General features: G+C 51.6%; 1 protein-coding gene across 2 annotated transcripts in view; it reads right to left on the bottom strand.

Annotated features, from left to right (window-relative positions):
* The window catches only part of ORAI2 (ORAI calcium release-activated calcium modulator 2), a 16734-nt gene continuing 3030 nt past the window's right edge, over positions 1 to 13704 (bottom strand). Inside the window, exons 3-4 of one of the 2 annotated variants that reach the window (XM_036904499.2) lie at positions 10918 to 11152; positions 1 to 4766 (exon numbers count right to left, since the gene is read on the bottom strand). In XM_036904499.2, coding sequence (XP_036760394.2) covers positions 4227 to 4766; positions 10918 to 11152 — 775 coding nt within the window. In that variant the 3' untranslated portion in view covers positions 1 to 4226. Of the gene's footprint in view, positions 4840 to 10917; positions 11153 to 13704 lie in introns of those variants that run through there. The other variant, XM_036904498.2, reaches the window with a different exon arrangement.

Consider the following 13704-nt stretch of genomic DNA (forward strand, 5'->3'; position numbering starts at 1 on the left):
GCCTGTGCAGCCAGCCTTTGCCTGCTGCTGAGAAGACAGGTACACTTGGCTCACTGGCCTCATGCTCAGAGCCAAAGTCAGGGTCCAGGGCCCCATCACGGCCCAGAAATCTTCACCGTCACTCGGGTACCTTCTGAGAGTTGGTGGCAGGGGGAGCCCTGACCAGCGTGTATACCTGCGGGGCAGCATTGGTCTGGAGAACCCTGTGGAGACCCACAGAGAGGCTGCTGGGGTTTCTAGCACCTGAGTCAGCCCAGCTGCCTGGGATGGGGGTGGGCTCCCTCGGTCAGCTTGGCCGAGCAAGAGGGTAGAGGATGGCTTTTTCCCAAGATCGTGACCCCCACACAGGCCCTCGGAGACCTCTCAATCGGCATTCAGGTGCAAGCCCGGCTGGAGCCACGGCCCATCTCGCTCATCTGAGCAGTCAAGCGGGTGTGCCGACCCAGTGGTCTGCTCCCTGGCAGCTGTGGCAGCCTCTGCCTGACTGCGCCTTCGAGCAGCCTGCTCTGGGGTGGGGCTTGCAAGATGCAGTGCCAACAAAGGGCTCCATGGGAAACACACATTTGGGAAGTGCTGTCAGGGAGGCCCAGGCTAATCCTAAGGGGGTGGGAGGGGCTGAGCTCAGTCCAGGGGGCATCGTCTGGGTTATTCTTGCCCAGATGACCACAGAACCTATCTGTACCATGTCCTCAATAACCCGTGGGGGCTTGCAGACATCAGGGGCTGGAAAGAGGGTCCAGCAGGTTCTAGATGGGGCTAGCATGGCTTAGTCCAGCCCACCTTGCCCTGCTGGGCCTCACACAGGGCTCCCAGGACCCTGCCTTTCAACACTGCAGAGCCATCCAAGTCAACAGTCTTCTCTCAACAGGTTGGCTGGGTGGCAAGTAGGCGCTGCTGCGGCAGGCATGCTGGGCCTCCTGGGGAAATGGCTTATGGCATGTGCTCGCTGGCCCAGGGTTCTGGACTGAGCAGGCCCCTGGGGCCTGGGTAGTCCTCCTTGGCTGCAGAGGTAGTCTGGCCCTCCAGATTGGCAGAACTGCTTTGCACATCTGATCACTAGGAGCCTCTGGGTTGAACGTTAACAAAAGTGACAAACTCCCAGGATGGGGCCTCTACCTTGGTAGGTGACTTACAAAACATCTGGGAGCTTCTTCATGAGTGTCACCAGGCTGCAGGAGGGCTCTGGCCCCCGGCCCCACCCAGGAGCCACAGGTACCTGGGGGTGGAGAAAGCCCCACGGAGCATGAGTTTCAGTGCCTCCTCTCTTTAGAGGGTGTGGGGCTTCCAAGCCTACCCTGTCTGGATGGGGCTGGACTCATCCACGCGTAGGGCTGCCCCTTGTGGCGTTCCTGGAAGGGAAGAGCCTGGCTTGGAAAGGCAAGCAGCAGGTGGAGGCACTGTTCACTCGGGGCCCTGCTTGGAGGGAGCCCCTCGGTGTGTGAGTCCCAGGGTCCCAACTGTCCATTTCAGGGAAGTCCACCCCCCTCACCTGGGAAACCTGTTAAGGCACTGGCCAGTGACCAGCAACTAGGAGGAGGTAGGAGTAGGAGGGGCTCCAGGATGCAGTGGACATCGGGGAAGAAGCAGGACCTCGCAGTGTCCCTCTAGCTGCAGGAAAAGGGTTTCTTAGCTGTTCTTGTTTATTCAGTTCAATCCAGGGCAATTGTTTTAAAACTCCACACACGGAACAGGGGTGACGGGCACCACACATGATCGTGTCGTGCATAACGAATGAACCAGCACAATGACTGCAGATGAGCTTTCATCCGCTCAGGCTTACATGGCTTTAGCCTCAACAGATCTTTCTAGGAGATGCCAAACTACATTCTGCCCTCATGGTTTCTCAAACAGAAATACCTGAGTTTTGAGAACTCTGGTCAGGTACTAAACAGAGATTGTGTTCCCCTTGGGAAGGGTCTCAACATATCTATGGGCACTTTTTTTAGGAGCACCAGGAAGGCTCGGCTCAAAGGAAAAGAGGGCAAGTCCACATGGGCTCTGGGGCTGCCTGGGTGCCTTCTGCCATGGACAGGCCACTAAGAACACCCTTCACAATCAGGTTAAATCTCCAGAAACTGAGTTTCTAGCCTTTAATGTTCCTCTAAGCTGCCCTGTTGAGTGTTTCTGAGGCTCCAAATAGCACTAATCCTCGATTTCCTGTGTTACACGACCATCAGTGTCGAGGCCCACGGTTATCTCTGTTCCCACAGAAACTGTTTGCCTCACACCTGTGGGAACTAGAAAGGCTGGAGCTCAGATCACTCTGGATGAAGAGAACAAGGAGTTACATAATTCTAATCAGTGTTAAAAATGTGGTGCATGGTATCTTTGCTATCCATGTGGCACTGTCATTGATGACCTAGTGTCTGACCCTGATGTGGCCAAGCCAAAAACTTTGCCTGTGGGCCAGATATAACAGCTGGTCCCTGGCTGGCACTGGCACCATGCTTTCTAGTCAGGAGCTTGGCCCAAGTGGCATACCTGGGACAGGGGCACAAGATGGCCCAGGTAAGTGGGCCCAGCATGGCTCCTCTCAAATGCTCAGGTCAGAATTGGGGCCTGCTGTCCACTCCCAGCTGTGGGAGGAGCCAGCCTGTCTTGTCCCTGCCAGGACAGAGAGGCTGTCCTAAAGAGACGCCGACTTTCTTCTATAAAGCAAACATATTAATCCAGACAGGCCTTTTCAGCAAGGCTCCAGGAAAGAGCAGACGTGTGCTAGACAGCAAGCAAGTCCTGACAGATGTGTGCAGAAGATGCAGGGAACACACCCTTTGGAAGACGCCAGGCTCTTAGGCCCTGTGGGACACGATATCTAGGCTCCCCATAAACATCAGGACTAATCCTGGTGATTCTCAGCATGGCTCCCAGAGGGCCCCTCAGCATTTCAGAGTTCTGTGTTAAGGTTTACATTCTCAACAGTATGACACATTCCCAGAAACCTCAGCCAGGTCAGCCAGGATTTCTTGGCACAGGAGCCAGACCCCAAAGAGATAGTAAGCTGTCCACAGAAATGCCATCAGATGTGAAGTCCAACAACAGTTTATGAAAACAGAAGAAAAGGTGTCCTGGTTTTTAGAAGCAGCTCAGGGGCAGCATGTGCACATATTAGCTGAACTGTAGCATGTGTGCCCAAGAACACAGCCACAAGTCCACCAGATGCCCTTAGTAAGAACATCAGAGCCCACACTGTGCACGGCTGTGTATACGTGTGAGCTGGGCCCATGAGAGGCTGGGGCACGATGGGAATCTTGCCTGCCCTGCAGCTGTCCCACATCACTACGAGCTAAGGCTGCACGTGTCCAGGGCTGGCCCCTGGCACCACCTCCCACAGCCTAGGCCAGGCCAATGGCCTTGTCTGGAGAGGACGTCCCCAGGCTGGGCCTGCCAGCCTAGGACTACAGGCAGCAGGGAGATGAGCAGGTTCTGCCGCTTGAGCAAGTGTCACTGGCCTTTTGTGGCCACAGCCTGGAGGAGCAGCTGACTCAGGCTCAGAGGCAATGCATTCTGCAGCCAAGAGATGGAGGCCTGTTGACTGAGGGCCCTTTCCCCAAGCTGGTGGCTTCACTGGGTCAGTGTGGCTAGGGCTCTAGACTGGCTGGGAAGACAGAATTTGAGAGCCCCATGCGCCCAGGAGTACCCCCCAGTTAAAAGCCTTAAGAGGACATGTCTCACAGGATGCCCACAGATGTGCCTCCTGACCCTCCAGGCCGCACCCTCAAAGTCTCCCTTAGGTTACGAGTCTGACACCAGGCTGCCCTATTCCCTCCAGGCAGGGGAGCAGTAACCCTGTGCCCCATCTAATCAGAGGGTGGCACCATCAGATGTGCCACCTGGCCACCGAAAAATCCACCTCAGGTGTCACAGGGCGGTCCCTTCTCTGAACTCCTGGCTGGGTCCTGACTGTCCCTGCTTCCACCAGCTCCCTGCACCTGCTGGCCGCTCGGCCACATCTCTGAGATCACCTGTGACTGGGTGCTGCTGCAGGAAGTCCCCAGGGCCAAGGACTCAGCCTCTCTGTGTCCCAAGGTCTTAGCAACAGTCTCTCCTTTAACTAAAGATTTCCATCTTCTGAGGGAAAATGATCCAGGTATTACAGCATAAAGACTTTGGTCCTGAACTTTCTGGCAGTGTCTAGGCAGCCTCGTTGGCAATCTGCACTTGCGAAATTCCCCGGATGCAGGCGACCCAGTGTGGTTCCCAGCAGGAGTGGGCCTCCACGACCGCCCTCACACGGCCTGCAGGCTCCGCTCATGCCCATCCAGCTGCACCTTGAGCTTGTGCAGCTCCTCGATCTCGCGGTTGTGCCGCTCTGTTTTGTGGCGCACAAGCGAGCGGTAGAAGTGGATGGTGAAGACCACAAAGATGAGGCCCACGGGCACCATGATGATGGTGGACACCAGGGCGGCCTGCCAGCCTGTGTGGCCGCCGGGGCCAGGAGGGGAGCCAGGCTGGTGGCGCGCATCCACAGGCAGGAACTTGATCCAGCAGAGTAGGACCACCTCGGCCAGGAAGAGCAGGATACCCAGCACGGTGGAGAAGCCCCAGGCCAGCTCGATGTAGGGGTGCATGCGCTCGTGCGGTGACTCACTAATGGAGTTGAGATTGTGGATGTTGCTCACGGCCTCCACATTGGGCAGGATGCACGTGCTGATGAGGAGGGCGAAGAGATGCACGGCCACCAGCACCGTGGTGCAGGCACTGAAGGCGATGAGCAGCGGCCGCGGGTACTGGTACTGGGTCTCCAGCTGCACCTCCACCATGGCCACCTGCAGGGCAGAGCAGCGTGGCTTGGCCAGGGCACCCCTGCCTCGCATGTGGGATGTGCCCCTCATCGAGCCCCTCGCAGAGCAGAGGGCACCCTCCTCACTATTCAAATGTTTCAACCTTTCCTTTTTTTCTGATTAGCTACAGAAGATCTCACTAAAGAAACATCTAAAAATACAGGGGAGACTAAAGAGGCAGGGGGCAGAATCACCCTCTGGTGCCTTTCCAGACAGAAGAGCACGGAGAATACCTGGGGTACCAAACATCAGCCCAGGGCAGAGGCCACACTTCCCTGGGAACATGTGGCTTTGCTGCTGGTATCTGAGCCAGGCTGCAGTGCAACTGCTGTTCTAACAACAAAAAACTGACTTTTCAAAAGACAAATAAAGTAAAAACAGAGGCTCTTGCTTGTCCCTAGACTCACAGCTGCACACCCACCTCAGGGAGCCTGCAGGGTGCACCTCAGCCGAGACCAAAAGCCAGAGGGAGAAGCCCGCACCTCTAAAGGCCAGGAATGGTGATGTAGATGAGGACAGGTAGGGAGGGGAAGCCGTGGGAGGGGCTGGGCTGGGCAAAGAGCCCAATCATCCACCAGTAGCAGGATGTGGAAATGGATCAATCCGGAAACCAAAAGGTATTTAGAAAAGCGGAGACGGAAGTAGCTGCACGGGGCTGCCCCTGGGGAAGGGGGAGCGAGGCGCTGCTCGGTCTGCTATAAGCCTTTCCACAGTACTTCAGATTTAAATTTTGTGCACATATTAACTTTGATAAAATAAAAATTATTTTTAAATGAAAGGGAAAAAAGACCCACAGAGGGAACCAGAATCTGCCACTTATCTTTGTAGCAGTGAAGGTCTACAGCTGTGTAAGCAGAGACCTGCTCTCACAAGCCCTAAGGGGCTAAATAGACTAGGCACTGCCCCTGCCACACTTGCCCCAGGTCAGAGTCAGGACACTCGGAACACCCCAGCACCGTGGACCTCCCCAGTGGAGGACTTAGTCCAGGCCAGCAAGGACCCCAGCGCTGCCCAGGGGCCTTCTCCCAGGCACCCAAAGGTAAGAAACCAGACCAGGCGAGGAAGGGAAGCAGAGAAGCCATCTGAGAGCTAGATCTGAGCCATCCCTGATTTTAAAAACTTACAAGAAAGATTTCACTAGCAACTACTGCCTCTTAGAATAAGAACCTCATCCCCTCAGTGAAGATGGAACACTGGTAGATAAGAAGATATGGAAGTTCTATTGGACCACAGCTAACAAACTCAGATGTGATGATTGTTTCAAAAGGACAGTACACTTCAGACAAGTGGTGACCAGTGGTCTCTTCTCAGTGCCCCTGGGGCCTGGGCTCTTGTTCCTATAAAGGATATGGCCCAACAGAAGGATGTTTGTAAGCCACAGAGATAAGAAACAAAGATGATTAAAAGGCATACAAGAGAAGCAGTTCTGTTCTGCCTCAAGAGAAGAAAAGGCCAAAGGGCCATTTCTGTGTGTTTATGCCCAGATTTTATAGGGGGCCTTGGATCACTGGTTCTGTATTAGGGTAAGTATAAACATGAATAAATAAGCTGGAGGTTAGGCATTAGCACTTGTTGCTGGCTAAAGGAACAGCTTTGCCATTCTAATTAGGGAATTCATCATATAAAGAGGGGACCCCACCTAGCAAACCACCTGTTTTCATTATTCTTGTCCTGCCCTTATTGGGCTATGGTTTCCATGGCAGAAATACTGCCTGATTATCTGTATTTGTTCCGTCTGTCTCCCAAGCTGCTCCAAGCTGAATAACTATCTACCAGTGGTATATTAATTTAATTAAGTGGGCACACTGCTGCTTTCCCACCCCTGGTCTGGCTCCATACTGTCTCCATTACTTCCCAGTTTTTGCTGTTATGGCTGCAGCTCTGGTGCATGTGAAGCTGTGGCAGCCTCCTGAGAGGGACCTTTGGGTAAAATTGCAACATTCCCAGAATCTCTTGCCTGGCCTTAGTGCATCTCCATATCGATACATGTTTCCAAGGGGTGGAGGGAAGTAGTCCATCTCCATATCAACAGGCAATTACAAGGGTGAGTGAAAGCATATCTGGGCAGGAAAGGTTGGGTGGAGTCCCTTTTTGCAGCCCGGTCTCATGAGAGACATGGGTGGGCAGAAGTGGAGGACTGCTCCTAAGCAATAAAGAGATTTCTCCCACTTTATTTCTCCCTTTGACTGATTTCAGTTTCAAAGGTATTTTGCCCCAGGATTTTTCCCCAGAGTTACATCTGGCGTAGTTGGCAGGATCTCTGAACCCAAAATCTGTCTACATGGGTGCAGCTTGGGTGGGCTGCCCTCATTAGCCCTCCGTGAGACAGATGACTGCTTAGAGGCCCTGAGTGGCCATGTAGCAGCTGGGATTGTGGGATATCTTCTTCTCGAGATAGTGGAAAGGGCTATTGAGGACAGAGAGACTTTGGCAGGTGAGAGATACACTTCAGCATCGTTTGGAGGAGCTGGGCAATGACCTATGGGAGGCCCTTAAGAAAGAGACAGTTATTGAGAAGACAGGTTGCACTCCTGGAAGATACCTTAGCAGAGAGGGAGGAGGCAGCAGGAGAATCCACATTGCAGAAGGCCGTGGGGGAGGGGGAGGAAAGAGTAGTACCTTCAGCCCTGGAGATGGTAGAGGAGATGCTGGGAGAGGATGGGTGGGGCCGAGGGATAATCTGTTGCTGAGCCCACAGCCCAAGGCACCAGCTTCCCCTGCATTAAAGGCCCACCTGGTTGTAATTAAGAAAATAAAAATGCAACAACCACAGGCTCCTCAGGGGGAGGAGTCAGCCCCTCCCCAGGTTGTGGAGCACTCCATGCTCCGCCCCTATACCCAGGATGAGCTGGTGAACATGAGCAACTGGTTTTGGCAGAAGCTGTTGGAACTACCTGGCTTTTGCATCTCTGGGATATGGGGGTGGAAAACATTGTTATGTTGGGTTCTGAAATGGGTAGACCGGCTTCCCTTATGACTCACCCTTCCCTCTGGCGGTGGTTGCAAAGTGCCTGTCATACCTCAGGGAATCAGGTGCTTCTGGATTGGCTGACAGTAGCCATCGGAGGAGTTTGACTTATCAGGGTGATTTACCATACTTACCCACTAGCTGGAAAACATGCAGAGCTCCAGCAGGTGTTACAGGAGTTCAGCATGAAAAGTATCATCTATAATATGGACCCCCAGAGCCCTGAAGAGAAGTTACTGAAGCCAGGATATGGCCAGCAGAGCAACATCCTGCTGCCAGCCCCAGCTGCATTAAACCCTGGAGACACTGTTGAGTGGACGCGGCCCTGGACATTTCAACACATGGACCAGTGATGGCTGGCCCTTCTGGCACCTTGGGGAAAAGGCCTAGAAGCTGGCCTTCTGTGTATTCCTGGAGTAACATCAGAGTGGTCCTCAAAGATCGTGGTAGTGTACCCAAAAGGTCTGGGAGGTAAGAGCCTCTTATGGGGAAGTTTTATCTTTATGGCCAGGCATGTACCCCCCATAGCCCTATCTACTGACCCATCTGTAACTCGCACAGGGAGGGGGGTGAAAGTCTGGTATACTAGACCAGGACGAGATCCCATTCCTGCCACTGTCCTGTCACAGGACCACTCTCTTGCATGCATCCTACCTGATGGACAAGAATTGCCTATGCTGGTGTCATTAAAACATGTATCTTATTGCCCTTAAGGTTATTTTCTCCTACAGTCCCTGTGGCCTGGGCCCACCCCCTGGCTGCAGATGCAGCGTGATGACTGCTCTGAACTCCCTGCCTGTTCAGCTGCTGCCTGCCTGTGGAATGGGTGAGCTGTGGACTTAACCTGAATAGGACTTTGAACTTATCTGAATCCTCCAGCTTGAAGATTATCATGATTTTATTGCTGTTGTTACTGTATGTTATTGTATGTTATTAGTCTAGTTACAGTGCTCCAGTTTTCTTGCACAGGGGCCATTGCGGAAGATGGGGAGCAAGTAGATTGTGAGGTGAGATATGCAGAGCTCCAGCAGGTGTTACAGGAGTTCAGCATGAAAAATATCATCTATAATATAATAAGCTGTAAGTAAAACTGCAACATTTCCAGAATCTCTCGCCTGGCCTTAGTACATCTCCATATCAGTAGGTATTTTCAAGGGGTGGAGAGAAGTAGTCCATCTCCATATCAATAGATAATTACAAGGGTGAGCAAGGACATATCTGAGCCGGAGAGGTTGGGTGGGGTCCCTTTTTCTATAGCTCGGTTGTGAGAGACACCGGCAAGCAGAAGTGGACGACTGCTTGTTAGCAATAAACGCATTTTTCCCACTTTATTTCTCCCTTTGACTGATTTCGGTTTCAAAGGTATTTTGCCCCGGGATTTTCCCCCTGGAAGTACAGACCTTCTTGAAGAAGGCAAGGGTCCTGCGTGGCTTCTGAAATGAACCCCAGACTGCTAAGGGCACTCTCTGGCACAAAGAAGATACTCCAAATGCTGAAGAAATGAATTATTCTTGCGAAGTGGGATTGCCATTGCCAAGCTAAGGATGACAGCAGTCCAGGGGCCAGGCCCCCAGGGGTCCCAGCCAGGTCTCTGGTCACTATTCTCATTCTAAGACCAGACCCCTAAGGTTTGCCAGGAAGTCTCAAACTGCTCCTTCAGAATTCTCTCTGTTTTATAACTTTATTCATGGGGCTTGTTTTCAAATTTTAAATGAGGGATTTCACAGCCTTCAACTTGGGCAAGCAGTTTGCTGGCTGGAAAAACAGTGAAACTTCCCTAAGTTTGCAAATCCAAATGTTTGGAAGGCCAGGGACTAAAAAGACAGCTGCAGACATGAAGCAATTTCTGGGCCCTGGGCCCCACACTGAAAGGAAACCATCTTACTGCATTAGGTGAGGCAATACTGCTCAGAGTTTGTTTTTTCCAAAGTTAAAAAAAAAAAAAGTATCGGGCAGACAAATATAATACAATAGTATAATTCTTCTGTTTTATAACTATAAAACAAGCTCTAATTTTAATAATGATGTTTAAACTTCTCACACATATTCCTTAAAATTAAGCTTGAGAAAATATTCTTTCTAACGGGATGGAAACCACAGGAAGAAAATAGCTCTGTGCCAAAGTTGTGCATTGTGATTGTACTCTTCTGTCATGTTAAAAAAATAAAGTACAATACCTATATAAGCCTTTGCTTTAAACTACAGACCCTAAACCCAGATTTACCTCTCAAAGTTTGGCGACATCTGCCCTGCCCTGTATGATGTTATGCAGACTGCATGGGTGTCTCATTTCCCAAGGATGGCCATCCTGATGACTGAATAGACCCATGCCCCAGGCGTGGCCATAGGGGTTTGTGCCAACAGCTTTTTGTTTTCTGTACTACCAATTTGACAACGGAGGTTCTGGGCCACATACAAACAATTGTTTTTACCTACAGTTGCTTTCAGCCCAATAGGAGCTCTGAGCATAGAACAGAGAAAGGGGTGGAAGCATCTGTGTTCTTACTCTGAATCCCAACATCCTCACTCTCCGGGACAATTTCCTGAAGGGATGTGGGTCTGCAGCTTTGGAGCCAACAGGCCAGGTGCCCTTTCTCCAGGCATGCGGTTCTACCTAAAACCAACTCTTGTCCTGGGGGATGACTCAGGAGGAAAGCCACAGCCAGGAGGCAGGCCAGAGGCTCTGCTTTGTCAACCTGAAGGCCACATTCAGGGAACACCTGCATTCCCAGCTGGACTAAACTGAGCAAAATTGCAATCCATCCCATAGTTTCTGTTCAAATCCTTCAGATTTCTAAACTCTTGGGTGGTGCTCAAGATAGGGCAGATGTGGGTACTGTTGTCTGGGAAGGCCTGTACACTGAAGCTATTTTGATTACCACCCCCAACCCCCCAACCTTCCTGCCAGACAAATACTTCATGTGAACCTGAGAGCGGGGCTTTCTGCACACTCTGGGGCTTGGGGACTCTCCTGGATCCCCCGGCCACCCCTCCAGTTGACAGAGCCATCCCCTTGGAGGAGCTGGGGCATGGGGACACTTCCTAATGGTCCATCCTGACCACCAGTGAGGTCCAGAGGGAGTGTTTTGCTCCATGATGCGTCACAGGATCTCTAGTAGCAAAAGCCCATTCTGCAGGCTGCGTTGCTCACCGTGTGTTCACACTCACCATGGCGAAGCCGGAGAGGAGGGCGGAGGTGCGGCTGGAGGCCTTTAGCTTGGCCCTGCTCAGGTAGAGCTTCCTCCAGGAGAGGGCTTGCACAGAATGGTGGTTGGAGGTGACTAGTTCCAGGTAGCTGCGGCGGACCCAGTCCCGGTAATCCATGCCCTTGTGGCCAGGCTCAGAGCAGGCGGGAGAGGGGTCCACAGGCACATTGAGCTCTGCACTCATGGTGGGAGCCACACTGTGGGCAGGAGAGACACACACTCAGGCATCCCAGAGGGTTCCCGGGGCCTGGAAACGCCAAAAATCCAAGCCTAGTTAACCTTCTTCCAGGCCCCCTGTATACACAGTACAGCAGAACTATGGGGTCCAGGGGAAGGGTGAGTGTGGGGCCCTGGTCTCTGTGGCAGTCTCCACACAGGATAGTGGGGACCATCCGCCAGGTAAGGAGGGCCAGGAGTGCATTTCCAGGAAACACTACAGTATCCAACCTTGTTCTTCTGCAAAGCTGGCCTCCCACCGGAGCTCAGAAAGGCTCCAATCCCATGTGGCTTGTGGGTGAGTAGAATTCCAAGGTTCACCAAAAGCAACTAAGGAATCCCCTGATTTGTACCTATGTTCAGGGAATAGGGAGCTGTAGCATTTAGAAAGGTCCCAGGACTTAAAGTTATCAAGCTTGGATTTGACCCTACTGTGTGATCCTGAGCACCACACCTGACCTTTCTGACCTCATCTATCTTCAGATGGGGACATCCCCATCCTACAGGCCTCTAAAGCAAGAAAATGGGCCAGTGCAATATGAGTTATAAGAAATACATATTTGGTTGTTCAGATGACCAAATATACATTTCCCAGATGTATCTGGTCTTCATCTACAGGTCCTGAAAACACTTCAGAAGCTTCAAGGTGAAACGGGTGTCTTGTCATGTTAATGAGAGACTTCTGGTCAGCGCCTAAAGGGGCCTGAAGTTTTAAATCAGCAAATGGCCAATGATTTAGTCTATCATGACCATGCAACGAAGCCCTCTCGAACACCCACTAGAGGAACTGTCCCCTTTTTGCATCCTGCTTCTCTGTTGAAGAGTTTCCATGCTTGGGGAACCAGAACACCAGAACGCTTCCACCTGCCACCAAGCCAGGCCCCGAGCTCCATGAGGATAGAAGCTCCTTTATATGGGACCTTGCCCTGTGTATCTCTTCATCTGGCTATTAACTTATATCCTTTATTAAATTGGTAAACCTAAGTGTTTTCCTGTGTTCTATGAGCCACTCTTGCAAATTAATCGAACCTAAGGGGAGGTCCTTGGAACCTCCAATCTGTAGGTTAGTCAAAAGCACAGGTAACTGGCTTGTGAGTGGCCTCTGGAGTGGGGGTAGAGGGCAGTCTTGTGGGATGGAGCCCTTAACCTGAGGAATCTGGTACTGTCTCCAGGCAGATAGTGTCAGAATTGAGTTCTTGGACATGCTACTGGTGTTTGAGAATTGCTTGGTGTGGTGTGTGGTGTGTGGAATTCCCCCTCCCTTCCCCTGCCCCCACTGCCCCATGTGCACAGGAATCTGGTTCAGGAACTCGAAAGGCGTTGGTGTGGAAGACAATCTGAAAACTCAAAACTGCTTTTCAATGTCCAGGTGCCAAACATGAAACAAACTTTCTGAGCAACCACTGGTTCCTCAAATCCAATTTAAATTTTAATCAGCCCAGTTCATCCTAAAAAATACTTGGTTTATGTAACTAAAACGAAACCACATCCAGGCTGTGATGGAAACCTTTAGCAAAATGAAAAACTAAATCCACCCACTGACATGAGCACCCTTTGCAGAGAAATGGAGACTAGAGACCCCTAGAGTCATCCCAGGTAGATCTCTGGTTTGACAGTAACACTGAACGAAGATCAGAAGGACTAATCTGTACAGATTTGCAAATTTAAGCCCAAATCTCCACTAATTCGAATAGGGGACTGGAGGTCTCATGTGGCTCAGACGGCTGGCTCATGCACCAGCAAGCCAGGATCAGCTCTAATTAATCTGCAGGGCAGGTTTCAAGGGCACAGGCACCTTGCAGCTCACTTGGCATCAGATACTACTAACTTGTACGTTCAGGCCGACAAAGGCACCAGAAGAGCCTACTTAAGGCTACTACAAACACATCAGTGATTCTAGGTCCCAGAGAGCAATGCTGGGGAGTGGTGGTAGGGGGTGTTTACTAGGGTCAGAGGTTGAGGAAATGCCTCAGACCCAATCTATCCACGCCATTCTCTAATAGGGTTCCATGGGAAGGTCCTGATGTGTGGAAGAGTTCTTTTGGGGTGCTTTCCTCTTTGTTCTCTGCCAGGTACTGGAGGCACTCTTGTACTGACCAAAGGACCCTGGGAAACAGTTCTGTGTTCTTCTATTTCTGCCAGGGGCTGTCCCGTTACCAGGACATTTCTGGAATGCCCACTTGGGAGCCTTGGCCACTGCCCTGTTACCCTCCTCTGTCTGCAGCCAGCAATCTGCTTTCAAGCACTTCAATCACTGAACCATCCCTTCCCTTGGGGAGAATTCTTAGAAATGTTGCTCACTAACCAATCCACTGGTTAGCTCCAGATAATTTCCAACAGCATCATTTGGAAATGCACTTTTTCTCTTTTCTTCCTTACATAACAGAGGTGAGCCTCCAGATGTGATGGAGATAGTGCACAGCCAGTGGAGGGGTGAAAGGCACAGCCTTTGCCCCTGGGGTACCAGTCTCCCCATCCTCCATCCTGCATCCAATGGATGCTTCCTAGGCCCTAAGGTAAGACTGCATTTGGT

The sequence above is a fragment of the Manis pentadactyla genome, chromosome 10, assembly GCF_030020395.1.
Source record: "Manis pentadactyla isolate mManPen7 chromosome 10, mManPen7.hap1, whole genome shotgun sequence".
Classification (NCBI taxonomy): domain Eukaryota; kingdom Metazoa; phylum Chordata; class Mammalia; order Pholidota; family Manidae; genus Manis; species Manis pentadactyla.